The sequence below is a fragment of the Podarcis erhardii genome, assembly GCF_964252035.2.
Source record: "Podarcis erhardii genome assembly, chromosome: 6".
Taxonomy (NCBI): domain Eukaryota; kingdom Metazoa; phylum Chordata; class Lepidosauria; order Squamata; family Lacertidae; genus Podarcis; species Podarcis erhardii.
Genome location: NC_138510.1, coordinates 71,266,438 through 71,280,291, shown reverse-complemented (window position 1 = coordinate 71,280,291; position 13,854 = coordinate 71,266,438). Strand labels below are relative to the sequence as shown.

The window sequence follows — 13,854 nt, the reverse complement described above, 5'->3', positions numbered from 1 at the left end:
GGTACGTCAGGTTAAGAACTTAATTCGTTCTGGAGGTCTGTTCTTAACCTGAAACTGTTCTTAACCTGAGGTACCACATTAGCTAATGGGGCCTCCCGCTGCTGCCGCGCGATTTCTGTTCTCATCCTGAAGCAAAGTTCTTAACCCGAGGTACTACTTCCGGGTTAGCGGAGTCTGTAACCCGAAGCGTCCATAACCTGAAGTTTCTGTAACCCGAGGTACCACTGTACGGCAAGAGCATTGGAGCAGCATATTCTTGCCCCCCCCCCCCCGCTGGGGTGGGGCAGGTTTGAGCAAAGCATTTGGCAAAGAAAGAGTTGAACAACCCCTTCCCCTCTCCTGCCAATCCTCTGCTCACACTGAAGCCATCAAATTCTCCTTTGCACTGTGCAACAAAACCTTGGGAACAGAAGGGGACAGTTGTGACATTGCACTTTAACAGAGTTCAAGTGGTTTGCTCAAAATAATAGTAAAAAGGCATATAAATTTACTTTCCCTAGAGATTTGATTTTGAAATGTTATAAAAGTAGCAGTAGGAGCAGACAGGGGGAATGATTTGTTGCTGATGGAATGGGTGACAGAATGGCAAGAATGACAGAATGTTAGCAGAAGCAGCTGTTTTTCTGGCAGGAGGGTCATTGTTGCTGACTAGAAGGAGAGCGGCAGGGAGGTGTGCATGGTGCAAACACACAGATGCGGCCAATCTTGCACTCCTTCCAGCTCGTTTGCACTGTACTGACTTCCTCCCCCTCCCCCTCCCCCTCCTGGTCAGCAACGGGAGCCCACCAGCAGAGAAGCTTGTGTAGCAAATCCACCCTATCTGAAGAGCCAATTCTGCAGTGTAGGATCTAACCTGGCTGTTGAGTACCCTATGGATAGGAACTCCACCCTTCTACGCTTGGGAATATCTGTGGCTGTTTACCATTGTATGCAGAATGCTGGACCTTGGCTTGATTGAGCAAAGTAGCTTGTATTTTTTGGACCAACTGTCTTTCTTAAGAGAATATGGCAAAGTCACACATGGAAATGTGGGGTTTTCTTGGAGAGTCATTTTAAAAAGATGAGAGAACTTCCAAAGAATATATGGTTTTTTAAAAGGGGGAAATAAAAATCTACAGAAAGCCAAAATTTCTTGGGAAAAGCCGGTGTGTTTGCAATGCACTGTTATACTTCAGTCATCCTGATTAACATTGCCATTGATCTACATGACATGTTTGCCTGCTGTTTTGTTGTTGTTGTTTAATTTGGAAATCTGCTGCCCCCTTCCTGTTGCTTTTTAAAGTGCCACAAGCATGTTTTTTATTGTATTCATTTGAAGAACATTTGAAATACACAGTTTACTAGAAAATAAGAAAACCTACAGAGAAGAAACACCTGAGGAGAAACACTTTTCAGCAAGTTAAAAGAGGTGCATTGTTTTGCCTTCTAAACTTGTTGCTGTGCCCACCTGCTTTAGGATATTATTGCTTTCATTTTGAACTTTTAAGAATGTGATGTAAAATCAAGCTGCAGCAGGCATAACCAGGTTTGATTTGGCAAAAAATGTCATTTTATTATCAGTTATCATGGATAGTATTTGACTCAGAATAGACCCGTTGAACTTAACGGACCAACTTAGTTTTTGTGTACATTCATTTCTTCAAATACTATTAAGGATCCAGCTTTTTTCTGTTTTTAATTGGCAAAGCAGCTAACCAATTAACCACAAGAGTTAATTTGGTAAGAGCTGGGAAGAAAACCATAAATGTCACTGAAGGGATTTTGTGAGCAGTGTTTTGATTGTGTAGGCCAAGGAATGTAATGCCTTTTAAATGGAATTTGAAACAACCTTTTTTTTTCTCTGTTGGCTTTCTGCTTTTAGGGTTTGCCTGGTCCTCCAGGAAACACAGGAGACAGTGGTCCTATGGGTGAACCAGTAAGTTGATTTCTATGATTTCTCCTATAACACTTTCCCGTGCCATGCCAAATTTCTTGGAAAACAGATGTTGCATTTTGCACTGTAATTAAGTAGACCTTGTAAAAGAAGCTACACTGAGGCTTCAGCCTTTTGCACACCCTTACCTTGGAGTAAGTCCCCTTGTATTCAATAGGACTTGCTTCTGAGTAAGCATGTATAGGCTTGTGCTGCTAAACCTGTCATGTACCCCCACCTACTAATTTGTACTTGCAGTCTGTTTACATGATTATTTTAGCCTGTGGTAGTGCATGAGAAAAATCTCCTCATGTTGGTGCTTAGCTACTTGAGCTTGTAGTAGTCTCATCGTTTGCACCCACCACCAGATGAAGCAGTCTGCTTTTTCTGGCATCCCCACATATAACTTTGCAGTGCCTGCAGTAATGTTACAGACACCTAATGTTGCTTGTGGTTGGAAGATACATACAACTCAGGCAAATGGAAGAGCAATACAATCGAGGATTTTCACATTGCTGCTGTGCATCCCTGCTCATGCCCTCTGTTTCTCCAACTCTACCTTTCTCACGCTCCCCAAATTCCATTCTATCCTTAAATGACTGTATCTCTATTCCAGCAGTGCCCCTTATGGGAACTCTCTCCTAGAACACTTAGATCACAGATAGGGAAACTGTGACCTTCCATATATGGCTGGACTGCAGATCCCATCATCTCTGGCAGTTGGCCATATTGGCTGGGGATGATGGCAATTAGACGGCTACAGCTTCCTCCTCCCTGAAGTAGGCGATATCAGTTTTCTCTCCTCCTCCCTTCCTCCCCGCTCGCCTGTCATATGTTTGTGTGCATTGATGCTGCTGTATAAAATACTGTTTGTGTTATTATGCTGTTCACCCACGTTGTTGTGTGAAGTTGTCAGCATGCATAAGCAGTTGTTCTGAGTTTAAGAGCATCGCTTTGGCAAAACTAATCTAACAGAAGTTAGGTTGGTACAATCCTATTCCTTTTCTTATGCAGCTCTGTGTTGCTTGGAGGTAGACGAATCTACATTACATGTTTATATAAATAGTTTTTAAATACTAATGTTAGTGACTTCTGTGTTGCTCTCTGCCTCTAGACATTCTGTAATGTTGCTGCATGCAATTGGCCTGTTGGTACTATATCAAAAAGTACCATGTTGTAAACACCAGACATTCTTTTGCTAAAGAATGTCTTCTTGTTCTCATCTCTATACGGATCTTCATTTATGTTTAAAACTACTGAAAATGCAATATAATGTAGAATCAATTGAAAGGTGTAAACACAATGAAATCCAGAAAAAAAATGAACATATGTCATTCAGTGACATGTTGCTTCTTGATTGAGGCAGCACTGGAGCTATTATTTCACATGTCAAAAAGTCAACATTACTTCTGGGATTTCATTGTTCTGAAAAAGTACCCTTCCCAGTAAGTGATGTAAAAATATACTGCTATGTTTCTTTACATCAGCAATATAGTTCTAAGATTTACACCAATGTGAATTTTTCAAGGTCTGGCTTTGCGCCTACTTATCTCAGAAGTGTGCCTGCAGGCATTTGTTGCATAACCTTTTTTTGGCTAGAAATACAATATATATCTAGCAAGCAGAGGGTGAAAAAAATCATATCTCACAGCACAGTGGGGGGAAATACAGATAAATGTGTGTGAGTGAGTGTGTTATCTATATATCCTGTGGGACGATCCCTCACACATATTTTCACTGCATGAGCTCAGGAGGAAAATGTGAGCAGCTAAAGGGATGAGGACCGTGAGGCCTTCCAGATGACTGTTGGACTCCAACTCTCATCATCCCTGACCATTGGCTATGCTGGCCTGGGGCTGATGGGAATTGCAGTCCAGCAGCATCTGGGGAGCTACAGGTTCCCTATCCCAGTGTCAGAAGCTTGAAATGGCTTTGCTAGGGAAATTGCACGTTGCAGATGGACACAAAAAGCAAAGAGGTGCTTATTCTGTGTTCTTAAAAACTTGGGCAAGATGCTCAGTCTAAGCCCAGGGTTCTAGACTTAGCTCTTTACCTGTTCAAAACAAAATAAAAAAATTCCTTCCAGTAGCACCTTAAAGACCAACTGAGTTAGTTCTAGGTATGAGCTTTCGTGTGCATGCACACTTCTTCAGATAGGTATCTGAAGAAGTGTGCATGCACACGAAAGCTCATACCTAGAACTAACTCAGTTGGTCTTTAAGGTGCTACTGGAAGGAATTTTTTTATTTTGTTTTGACCATGACAGACCAACACGGCTACCTATCTGTAACTCTTTACCTGTTGTTGGACTACAGCTCCCATCATCCCTAGCTAGCAGCACCAGTGGCCAGGGATGATGGGAATTGTAGTCCAACAACAATTGGAGACCCAAGTTAGAGAAACCCAGCGTCTAAGCAACCAGTCATAGAATCATAGAACTGTGGAGTTGGAAGGGACCCTGAGGATCATCTAGTCAAACTCCCTGCAATGCAGGAATCTCAACTAGATCATACGTGACCAATGGGCATTTGCTCTGGAATTCTCTGCCTTTTTTAGTGCATAACAAAGATCCTTCCATTGAGGTTGCAAGATAGTACTGACTATACTTTGAAAGGGATTTCACCTCAGTGTCACACCGCCTCATTAAAATCTGTGCTGGTGGCCACTTGTGTTCTTGGTTGCACCTGAGCTTTCCAGCATAGTTCACTTACATGCTTTGACTTCTGGTTTTCCACTGGAGTCATGAGAAAAAGGTGTCTGTGCCAAGCCTGTCTGAGCTCCGTGGGAATAGTTTGGGGAAAACATTCGCCTGTTCGATCAAACCCTAATCTTCATGACACCCGAAGCAGCAGAATACAGCGGAGGTGCTCAAAGCGCTTAGGTTGCCATATGGATTTCTGCCTAATGGTGAAATTCCAATTCCTTGAAGTAATTTGGACCTTGTTTTAAAATTCAGGAAGGCACCTGTTGATAAGTTCTCAGCAGTATCCTGTTTACTGTGGTGCTAGGGGAGAAGAATTTCCTCCCCCACCACTTCAACTTTGTCTGTGATTGCTACCCTGCCTGTCTTTCTGCCTTCTGTCAGCTTTTCCATGGGTTCATTTGCTTTCCCTACTTTGTGACACAGGCTTTCTTTCTCCTCCTGCTCCAATGTGGCCTAGTGGTTAGACTAGAACAGGTGTGCCAACTCCTAGGGGCACTTTCGGAGTTTCAGAGGGCGTTTGGCTCTGCCCTCTGGCTCCTTGTGACATTGGGATATAGTGTTGGGCCTCCTCAATTGTCTTGAGATGATGGCACCTCTGGACTAGAATCTGGGAGACCACAGTTCACATCAATCTGGATGCTCACGAGGTAATTTTGGGGCAGTCACAGCCTGTCAGGGAACTGCCATCGGCTCAGGGGCAAGAGGGGAAAAGCCGGATGGATTACAGAGAGCCCCCAAAGATCGTGGGAAGCAGCTCCTCCTCAGCGGAGGAGAGTAACCACGCCTCCAGTGGAGAGCAGCTTCAGGGCTCGGAGGAGGCAAGGCGGTGCCAGGACACCTTGCCTGGGCAAAGCGGGGAGGAGAGAGGTCCTCCGTTACCCATGCCCTCCCTGCGCAGTAGGCTTCCGCGCCGAGAGGGGAGGTGCAGATTGGGCGTCAAGAAACTACTCTGCTGGGGAAGGTTTAAGTGGGTGGGACCGCCCACTCACAGATTCTGCCAGTGAATGAGCCAGCCACGGGAGAGTGGCGCTCTGGACAGAGAAAGTTAATTTTGGCATCAAAAGCAAGGCTTCACAGCCGAGCGGGGAGGCATTTGCCTGCTTGCTCTCGAGCAACCCCTTGGTACTCTAACATAGCCTTTTAAGCTAACTTAACTTCACAGGCTTATTATGGGTATAAAATGAGAGGAGGGAAAAATCATAAAATGCCACCTTGAACCCTTGGGAGGAAAGGTGGGGTAAAATTGTAAATAACAATTAATAAATAAGATACAGGGTTTCATTCACCCTTGGTGGTTTGCATCATTTTTGTTTTTTTGTAAATATGCAGATAAAACTGATAAGGGTCCCCTTCCCCATCTTGTATGTTTTATTGGGAATCAGAGAGGAGGAATGGTGAAGAGAATAATGGGGAGAAGTATGCAGATGACAGGGAAAGGCCGGGGTTCTTCCACAAGATCACCCTCCCATGTTATTAAAAAAAGAAAGAAAAAAAAGCTTCCAAACTCAGGTGAAAGACTAGCACTAGTCAATTTGCGTGTAAAAGTTTCCAAACTCCCACTAGGCTAACATGTATTTGTTTTGCAGCATAAATGGAGCCCCTCTTTTTTTTGTAAACTGCTTTAAGGTTTGTTTGTTTTTACAGTCAGCAGTATTAATAATAATAATAATAATAATAATAATACAATAATAATAAATGCTCGCTCTTTTCTTTGAACTAACAACTAACAAGGCTGTTATTCGTAGTTACTTTCACTTAATTAAATTCCAGGCTGCCCTAACAAAACAAAGCAGAAAACAAATTACGTCCTATCTAAACAAAGTCTGTATTAGTCAAAAGGAGGACAGAATAACAGAGACAGAAAGCTTATTTCTGGTCCAGGTGGGAAGAGAATAATCCTTAGATGGAGCAGACTGATTTTCGTATTTATTCTGATACAGGTATAGATCTATAAAAGCAACCCTTCCATTCATTTCTTATGAGCAGAGCTGCTGTAGTAAGTAATTGTACTAGTTTCTACAAAAGATAACTGAATGGCATGCATACATAAACTTTTGTTTAATACTAGGGACCAAGGGGACAACAAGGTGATGCTGGTCCTGTAGGAGAACCAGGCTTTGAAGTGAGTATTGCACAGGAACACCTTGTTTTATTGCGCTTCGAGTTACTGCGCTCTGCAGATATTGCTCCTTACAAAGACACGGGTGTGGCTGGCTGCAGGCATCCCAGTCACTCGCTGCCCCTCTTCTGGTCCTGGGAGGGGAGCTGGCTAGCGTTATCGTACACTTCATAATGTGTGCATTCTGTATATGTGTTAAAAAAGAAAGAACAAAGGCTGGGTCGAATTTGCCCCGACGGTCTAAGGACAAAGAAGCGCCAGGAGTCTGGCATGAGCTTATTGGAAAAAGGGGAGGAAATGCATACAATTTTAGGATAGCCACCTTCAGCAAAACTGAGCGTTCCAAGGCGACAGGTGTGTGAATTAGAATGATGCCGATTAAGTGTGCTCATTGGCTATCACACAGGCAAATAGTTTTCTTGGAAAGAGGTTGGAAGTGTGTTATCAGATGTTCAGCTATGCAACACATAGGGAAGGATGTTGGGATGTGAACAGGACACATGTCTGGAAGGAAAGCAGGTGTAGGGGATCATCAGTGGCCATTGTTGACCTGGACAAGGTAAGAAGCTCCAAGACCTGTAGAAGAGATGGCATTCAAGCACCTTAGAAAGGTTTTTATGGGACATTGTAGAAGTCCCCTGTTAACGCACAAACCTGTTGGGAGAAGTGTACCTCCAGTTTTAATCCCTCCCCCTCTAGCTGTATGATCCTCTTTGTGTGATCCATCTTGCTTTTATGGTGGGAAGCATTTAGTGGTGGACAGTGATTAAGCTTGCTTATGTTTTCAATTCAGGGACCACCTGGCCCAGAGGGGGACCCAGGGCCACAAGGAGAACCAGGCACAAAGGTAATTGTTGGCATGCTGTTTCAGGGAGACCTTCTGGGATATGGGGAGAAAGAGGTGGGGAGTTGCCTCTCAGGCCACATTAGATTAGATCTCAGGTGCATGTTCTTGCTGAGCTGAATGGCTATTGTTAAAAATAAAATGGGCCTGTGTGCTAGGTATGCATGCCAGGAGCCCAAATCCCTGTGGTTCAAAGAAAGAAGAAAAGCTGTCAATTTCTCTATTGATATAATTGATTGAGCGAGTTATAAATAAGACAAACAAATAGAGATGCTTGCAAAATTCTAAAGTACTTGTTGCAAATCTATCTGCTTGTCTTGCTGCAAAATAATTTTTCTTTATTTATTTATCACCTTTTCTCAGTAAGAGCCCAGGGCATGTAAATCAAACATACGAACAAAATGCAATAAACCAGCACTAAACACACACACACACACACACACAAACACACACACACAGCATTTGTAATAGTTTAATTTAAAAAGAAATATGTACATTATCGGTGTACATTATTGATGTACCCCTTATTAATTTGTGAAAGCCTGGGCAAATTTAAAACGTTTCGAATTGATGTCTGAAGCCCAGCAATGTGGGAAACAGACACACCTCTAAGTAAGGATGAAGGATAAAATTGGTTTGTTACCATTTTAATAAAATGCTGCCTGATTTTCACTTCTTGAACCAACAAACTAAAACACTTCAAAGTTCAGTTCTCCGATTTTTTCCAGTTTAGTTCTCCAACCCATCAATATATGTTTACTGTTTGCATGCAAAACAAAATGTTGTTGTTGCTTGAGTTTATTTTGTTACAAGACTTCTGCCATGTTAGATATAATCTTTTGTTCTGTTGCTCCTGTTACATAGTCCATCGGCTTCATGTATTTGTGTTGTATGTCACAGGGAGATGCTGGACCTGTTGGCAATGCTGGAGAATCAGGAGAACAAGGTTTAAGAGTAAGTGGTAAATATGAAACATATTTTGGAACTAAAGAGAGCCCTGAATTTTAGAAATGCAAAGCGGTATGCAAATTATGAAACCAGAGAAGGGATGAAGGGAGACTCTTGGATTCTTATGCCTGGAAAATTCTCAGCATCATCAGAAGCAGAGGCTTAAATATGACTAGTTATGATTAGTGTAGGTATCTTATTTTTGAAAAAGACAATAAACTTATGTTAATAGGACTACAGTAGGTATAAGAAGGCTTTAGGTCAGCCTTATCTAAACTTCTCATAATGGAGACATGTTTCTTTCTGGAATGAAAAATGGAAACACACTTCATTCTTACATCTGAATAGGATTACTTTTTAGAGCATTTTTGAGTAAGATTTACCTCCTTCCCCCATCAGTTTCTACATCAGTGATCTGGGTGTGCCTCTTTATTGGAAGAAGGTAAGCCCATAGCAATGGATGGCAAGATCCAGTCACACCTGGTAATATAAGAATAACTTGTTCCCAGTAGAGATGCATTGGAAGCAAGGAAGGCTAGAGCAGTAAATCCTGCAGAGAAACAGGTTCACAAGAAACCTTAATTAATCGTATTTCTTTTTCCTTGTAGCATACTTATGCCAATGCGGCCTTGAACACAGTTTTGGGAATAACTGCAATAGGCATTTTAATTCATATCAGAGTTGGTTTTATTTTCAGCCTTGGCTAATGTGAGTCAAAGAGCACGGTTGGGCCTTGTTCCTCATTGAAAAAGATATTAATATTGGTCCAAGAAACCTGAACACAATGGTTCACTTGTCAAACTTAGTGTTACATGAATTAGATTTGCATGTTCTTTTCCTCCCCTCCCTCCTATCCTTGTGTACTGTAATTCCATTAACATCTGCTTGTTTAGGGCAAACCATAGTTCATAATTACAGCAAACTATTGTTTGTGCTTGCCTCCAAACCAGAATTGGAAATCACAATCAAAATATTGGCTTTCAGTTATGGTTTGGAGGTCAAGCGCAAACCATAGTTTGATGATTTGTATGCAGTGGCAAACTGTGGGTTGGATCGGATTGCGTAAGAGGAAGAGACATAAATCTAAGGCAGCAGTGGCTAACCTTTTTCGGCATAAGGACCCCTTTGGCCCCTTTGGTTAACCCTTCAAGGGCTGCAAGTAAAAATGAGTGTGGCCAAAGTATAAAAGTGCACATTTGGATGAGTTTTGATGGGGTTACAAAGACATTTTGTTATTAAAAATAGCTTTAAAAATAATGTAAATATTTTGTGGGGCACAAAATCTTTTTGGAATCATGACAACACAGCAAGGGACCCATAGATAGAGTATAAAAAGGACAAAGAGGAGGGAAACCTAATGGCAAGATATGGTGGCGATCGCTGCCTCGTGGTGTGGCATGGTATGTTTATTATAGCTCATTTTCAATTATGTAGGCATTTGACAGTTTTGCTGCATTCTAGACTTCTATAATTCTGATTTCTCTTCAACATAAAGGCAACAAAAATACATGGTCATCAGTGGAGACACTAAAATAATGTTGTTATTCAATCCAAGCAAAAACAATGAACTCATCTTCAGGCTAGAAAAAGGCATTTCTGGTAGAAGACATGATAGAATAAACAACTATTTTACTTTTAAAAGACAACTTAAGGCGGCCCTGTTTAGGGAAGTTTTTAATGTCTGATGCTATATTGTTTTTAATATTCGGTTGGAAGCCGCCCAGAGTGGCTGAGGAAACGCAGCCAGATGGGCGGGGTATAAATAAATTATTATTATTATTATTATTATTATTATTATTATTATTGAAACCCAACTACCATCTCAGAATGATAATGAAAGCATAGCTTTGCTGATTAATGGGCCCGATTTTATATATATCTTAACAATCTCAGGTTGCACCAGGGCATTCTGTGAAAAAGAGGCAAATACCAATCGCGCTTTCGAAAATACGAAAGCCAGCAGTCTGTTGTCATCAACCTAAAACCATTTCTTCCAGAATGTTAAGTTGTTTTGAATAAGTGAAAGGAATAAGCTGCTTGCCAATAAACACATTAGCTCTTTCGGTTCAGACGTATTTCAAATTATGATGTAAGCCCATATAAATTTCCCATTTTGCAGAGGGTGCTAAGCCTTGCTTTAAAAGTTCAGACCCCTGTAGCCCCCTCCTTCCCTCCTGCTCACCTCCTCCAGCTACACACATCTCAGGTATAGGGAGCTGAAATCCCTATTGAACTGTCATTCACAGCTCACTCTGCCAAGATATGCACAGGAAGTTTGTCCCTGTTTATCCCCTCTCCTTTTCAGGCAGGTCTTGGTATTGTTGGAAGACAGTGGCAACCCCCCCTTAATATGTTGTTTGTTCTAACCCCTCACATGGTGTTCCTTCTACTGTTGGTCCCCAGGCTAATGTACCTCGATTTTAGGTATTTGTACACCACAGTTTTTGAAGGTGACAACATTTGGATTTATTTCTTCTGAAAAATAGGGTGTACCAGGACCACCGGGGGAAGATGGTGTCCAAGGGAAGGATGGACCAAAGGTACATTTTAACAACTGAACAGCCCCAGCGTTGTCTTTGTACCATGTTTCTTTAAACAAAATATATAACAAAATACAGCATTGCCGCATTTGTGTGCATAGAAGTTGTCCAGCAATGTCACACTGATGCTGCAATAAGAAATCACAGAGACAAAAGGCACAGAGAATTTGCATCTTTGCACAATTCCTGTCCGAAAGAGCTGTTGTCACCACTCCTTCACTGTATTGCGGAATGTATTTCAAGCTGGTTTCCTGTGATTGGTAAAGCAGGCTTCGTGCAGACATTGCAACAAAACGGAAAGAGTAAGATGGTGATTTAGAGGGGTAGGAGAGTTGAAAAATAATAATTCACATCTGGCAACTGATTCAACCCTTTGGTTTCAGATAGTACATGGGTAGACGAGTCTAAAAAGCCTGGGGCAGAAATTTTCATGGCCCTCTAGCAGCTATGGTGGCTCGTGTACCAGAAGTAGTGTGGTTTGTGTTAGCTCTGTAAGTGTATACTCGTTTCTGACCAGACTAAGCCTCCTATGTATATTTTGCTTTAAGGGGCTTAGTTTGGTCAGAATCATGTAAACACTTCCAAGGTGGTTGAACTTGATAAACAGATCCCATCCCCTCTTGACCTTTGCTTATGCATGTGACTGTTTTAGGGCAGTGTAGGAGACCGAGGGCTGCCTGGAGAAGATGGTGAAAAAGGAGAGACCGGAATCCCAGGAATCCCAGGCCCTTCAGGTGCACCCGGCATAAGGGGCATTCCAGTAAGTAATCTTGGAATTATAGTGCAAATAATAGCGATGTGACCTATTCACTCCAAGGGAACTTGGCAGATAAGCACGCTATATGAGTGGTCTCTTGTGCAAGTGGTATATAAAGAGTTAAATACAAAACCCATGAAACAAGTGGGAGGGGAGTTATATTGCTTATTGCCTTTGATCCCACTAGGTGCCTCCCATGACACTGCGGGGGGACGACTGCATTTTCCCAGGAACAAAATGTGGTTTGAGTCTTAGAAAATATGATTTCCTACACATCAGAAACACTGCTTTAGGGGGAAATGTTGGGATCCTCTCCAATGACTACCCCATCAGAACTACACATTTAGTGTACAGAAATTGTCGATATAGGCCTTGGAAGCCATGGCCAAAGTTGCAACAGCTGAGTGGCTCATGGCGGGGGGGGGGGAGTTGTTGATTCCAGTCCAACTCAATTTGGATAGGTTTCTGTCTCACAGCTAGCACTAATTATCACTTCTGCTGGCAAGCACAGTAATGGGACCACCACTGTGGATGGTTGTGGAGAATTAACCGTGTCTCAGATTGACTTCACGTAATAAGCAGTGGCACTTATCCTCCCAGTTTTCGTTTCTACACATCTGTGCTCCCGCTTCAGACATTACACAGAAGCATGAAAACAGAAAGCGCGTGTTCACTTCTCCTTCCTGTTTCCATTGCTTGTTGAATGCTTGTTCAAAGCCCCACCTAATCCTATGGGAAGACTCTGGTCTCAAAACAGACTTTCATCCCAATGGTTTAATCCAGCAGAACATTACTCATTGCATGGAGTTGTTTGTCTTAGAATGAAATGAAGTGTGGAAATCCTGCTCAAAATCAGAGCTTTCCACATGTTGACTTCTTTAAAAAAATATATGCTTCAGAGATGTAGATCTTCAAGAGACAATGCATAAAATCAGAAGATTTGAGACTGCAATTCTATACATATTTACTTGGGATTAAGTCTCACTTAATTAAGTCATGTTCACTTCTGAGTAAGACGTGTAGCTTACATTATAAGCGTCTCTTCCTTGCGGTATGATTATTGTTTTGCTGTAAAATGTTCTGGTGCTATTTCTCCCTGATTTAACTCTTCTTTTTATTATGTAGCATGTATCTTCAAGGTTTGTTAAAACCAAATGTTTGATGTTGGTGTCAGCTCTGCTATTCATTCTTTGCATATATCTAGGTAAAATGTAGTAAATCATATCCACTTCCTTCACATTATTATTATTCACACATTATCACATAGTAACTTCGTACGTGAATAGTAGGTTTAGAGACCCCCACCCATTGCTACCCTGGACATTACCAGAATTTTCCAGTTCATATGGCAACCCTATCCTGGTTACTCAGAGTTTCGTTTTAAGTACATCCCAACAGATATTAATGCCAGTGTTTTTGATTGGACCATGAGATAGATTTAGCATGTCACATACCATTTCACTGTATATTTTTATATCATAAGAAGGCACAATGTATTCCAAAGATGCTCCATGCAGCCCCTATTCTGTCTCAAATTCTGCAGGACATTTCAGCAACATGGTATAATCAGAACACTTGTTTGCCACTATCCATTTAAGATGCCATTTATAATATAGATTTCCCCTAAGCTCTAGAACATATGCACGGGCCATTTTGTCCAGGGACCAAACTAAATGAAATTGTTGTTGTTGTTAAATTTCTGTTCCGTCCATCCTCCTGAAGGAAACCTGGCTGATAAAAATGAGATGCACGCTGTTCATTTGGCTAGCAATTATTGCATGAGCGGCTTTCGAAAAGTAAATAGTGGGCACAGGGAGGGAGCAGCAATCTTAATTGGGACTCTGGCATGGTCTGTGAGGTCACAGATGTTATTCAGGAGCTGCTAATTGCATGATTAGCATCTCGGCTAGCTTGGCCTTCAATGCTGCTGATCTTTCAAGATAACCACACGGTTTGGAACAAACCAGAAATGCTTTTGCTTTGCATAATGCATTGGCTAGAAAAGCCAAGAACGAGACAAACAAAATCTG

At 41.8% G+C, this 13,854-nt stretch overlaps 1 protein-coding gene across 1 annotated transcript in view; it reads left to right on the top strand.

Annotated features, from left to right (window-relative positions):
- The window catches only part of COL24A1 (collagen type XXIV alpha 1 chain), a 168,022-nt gene that overhangs the window by 117,114 nt on the left and 37,054 nt on the right, over positions 1 to 13,854 (top strand). Inside the window, exons 32-37 of the mRNA XM_081865636.1 lie at positions 1,862 to 1,915; positions 6,685 to 6,738; positions 7,529 to 7,582; positions 8,480 to 8,533; positions 11,014 to 11,067; positions 11,720 to 11,827. Coding sequence (XP_081721762.1) covers positions 1,862 to 1,915; positions 6,685 to 6,738; positions 7,529 to 7,582; positions 8,480 to 8,533; positions 11,014 to 11,067; positions 11,720 to 11,827 — 378 coding nt within the window. The remainder of the gene's footprint in view (positions 1 to 1,861; positions 1,916 to 6,684; positions 6,739 to 7,528; positions 7,583 to 8,479; positions 8,534 to 11,013; positions 11,068 to 11,719; positions 11,828 to 13,854) is intronic.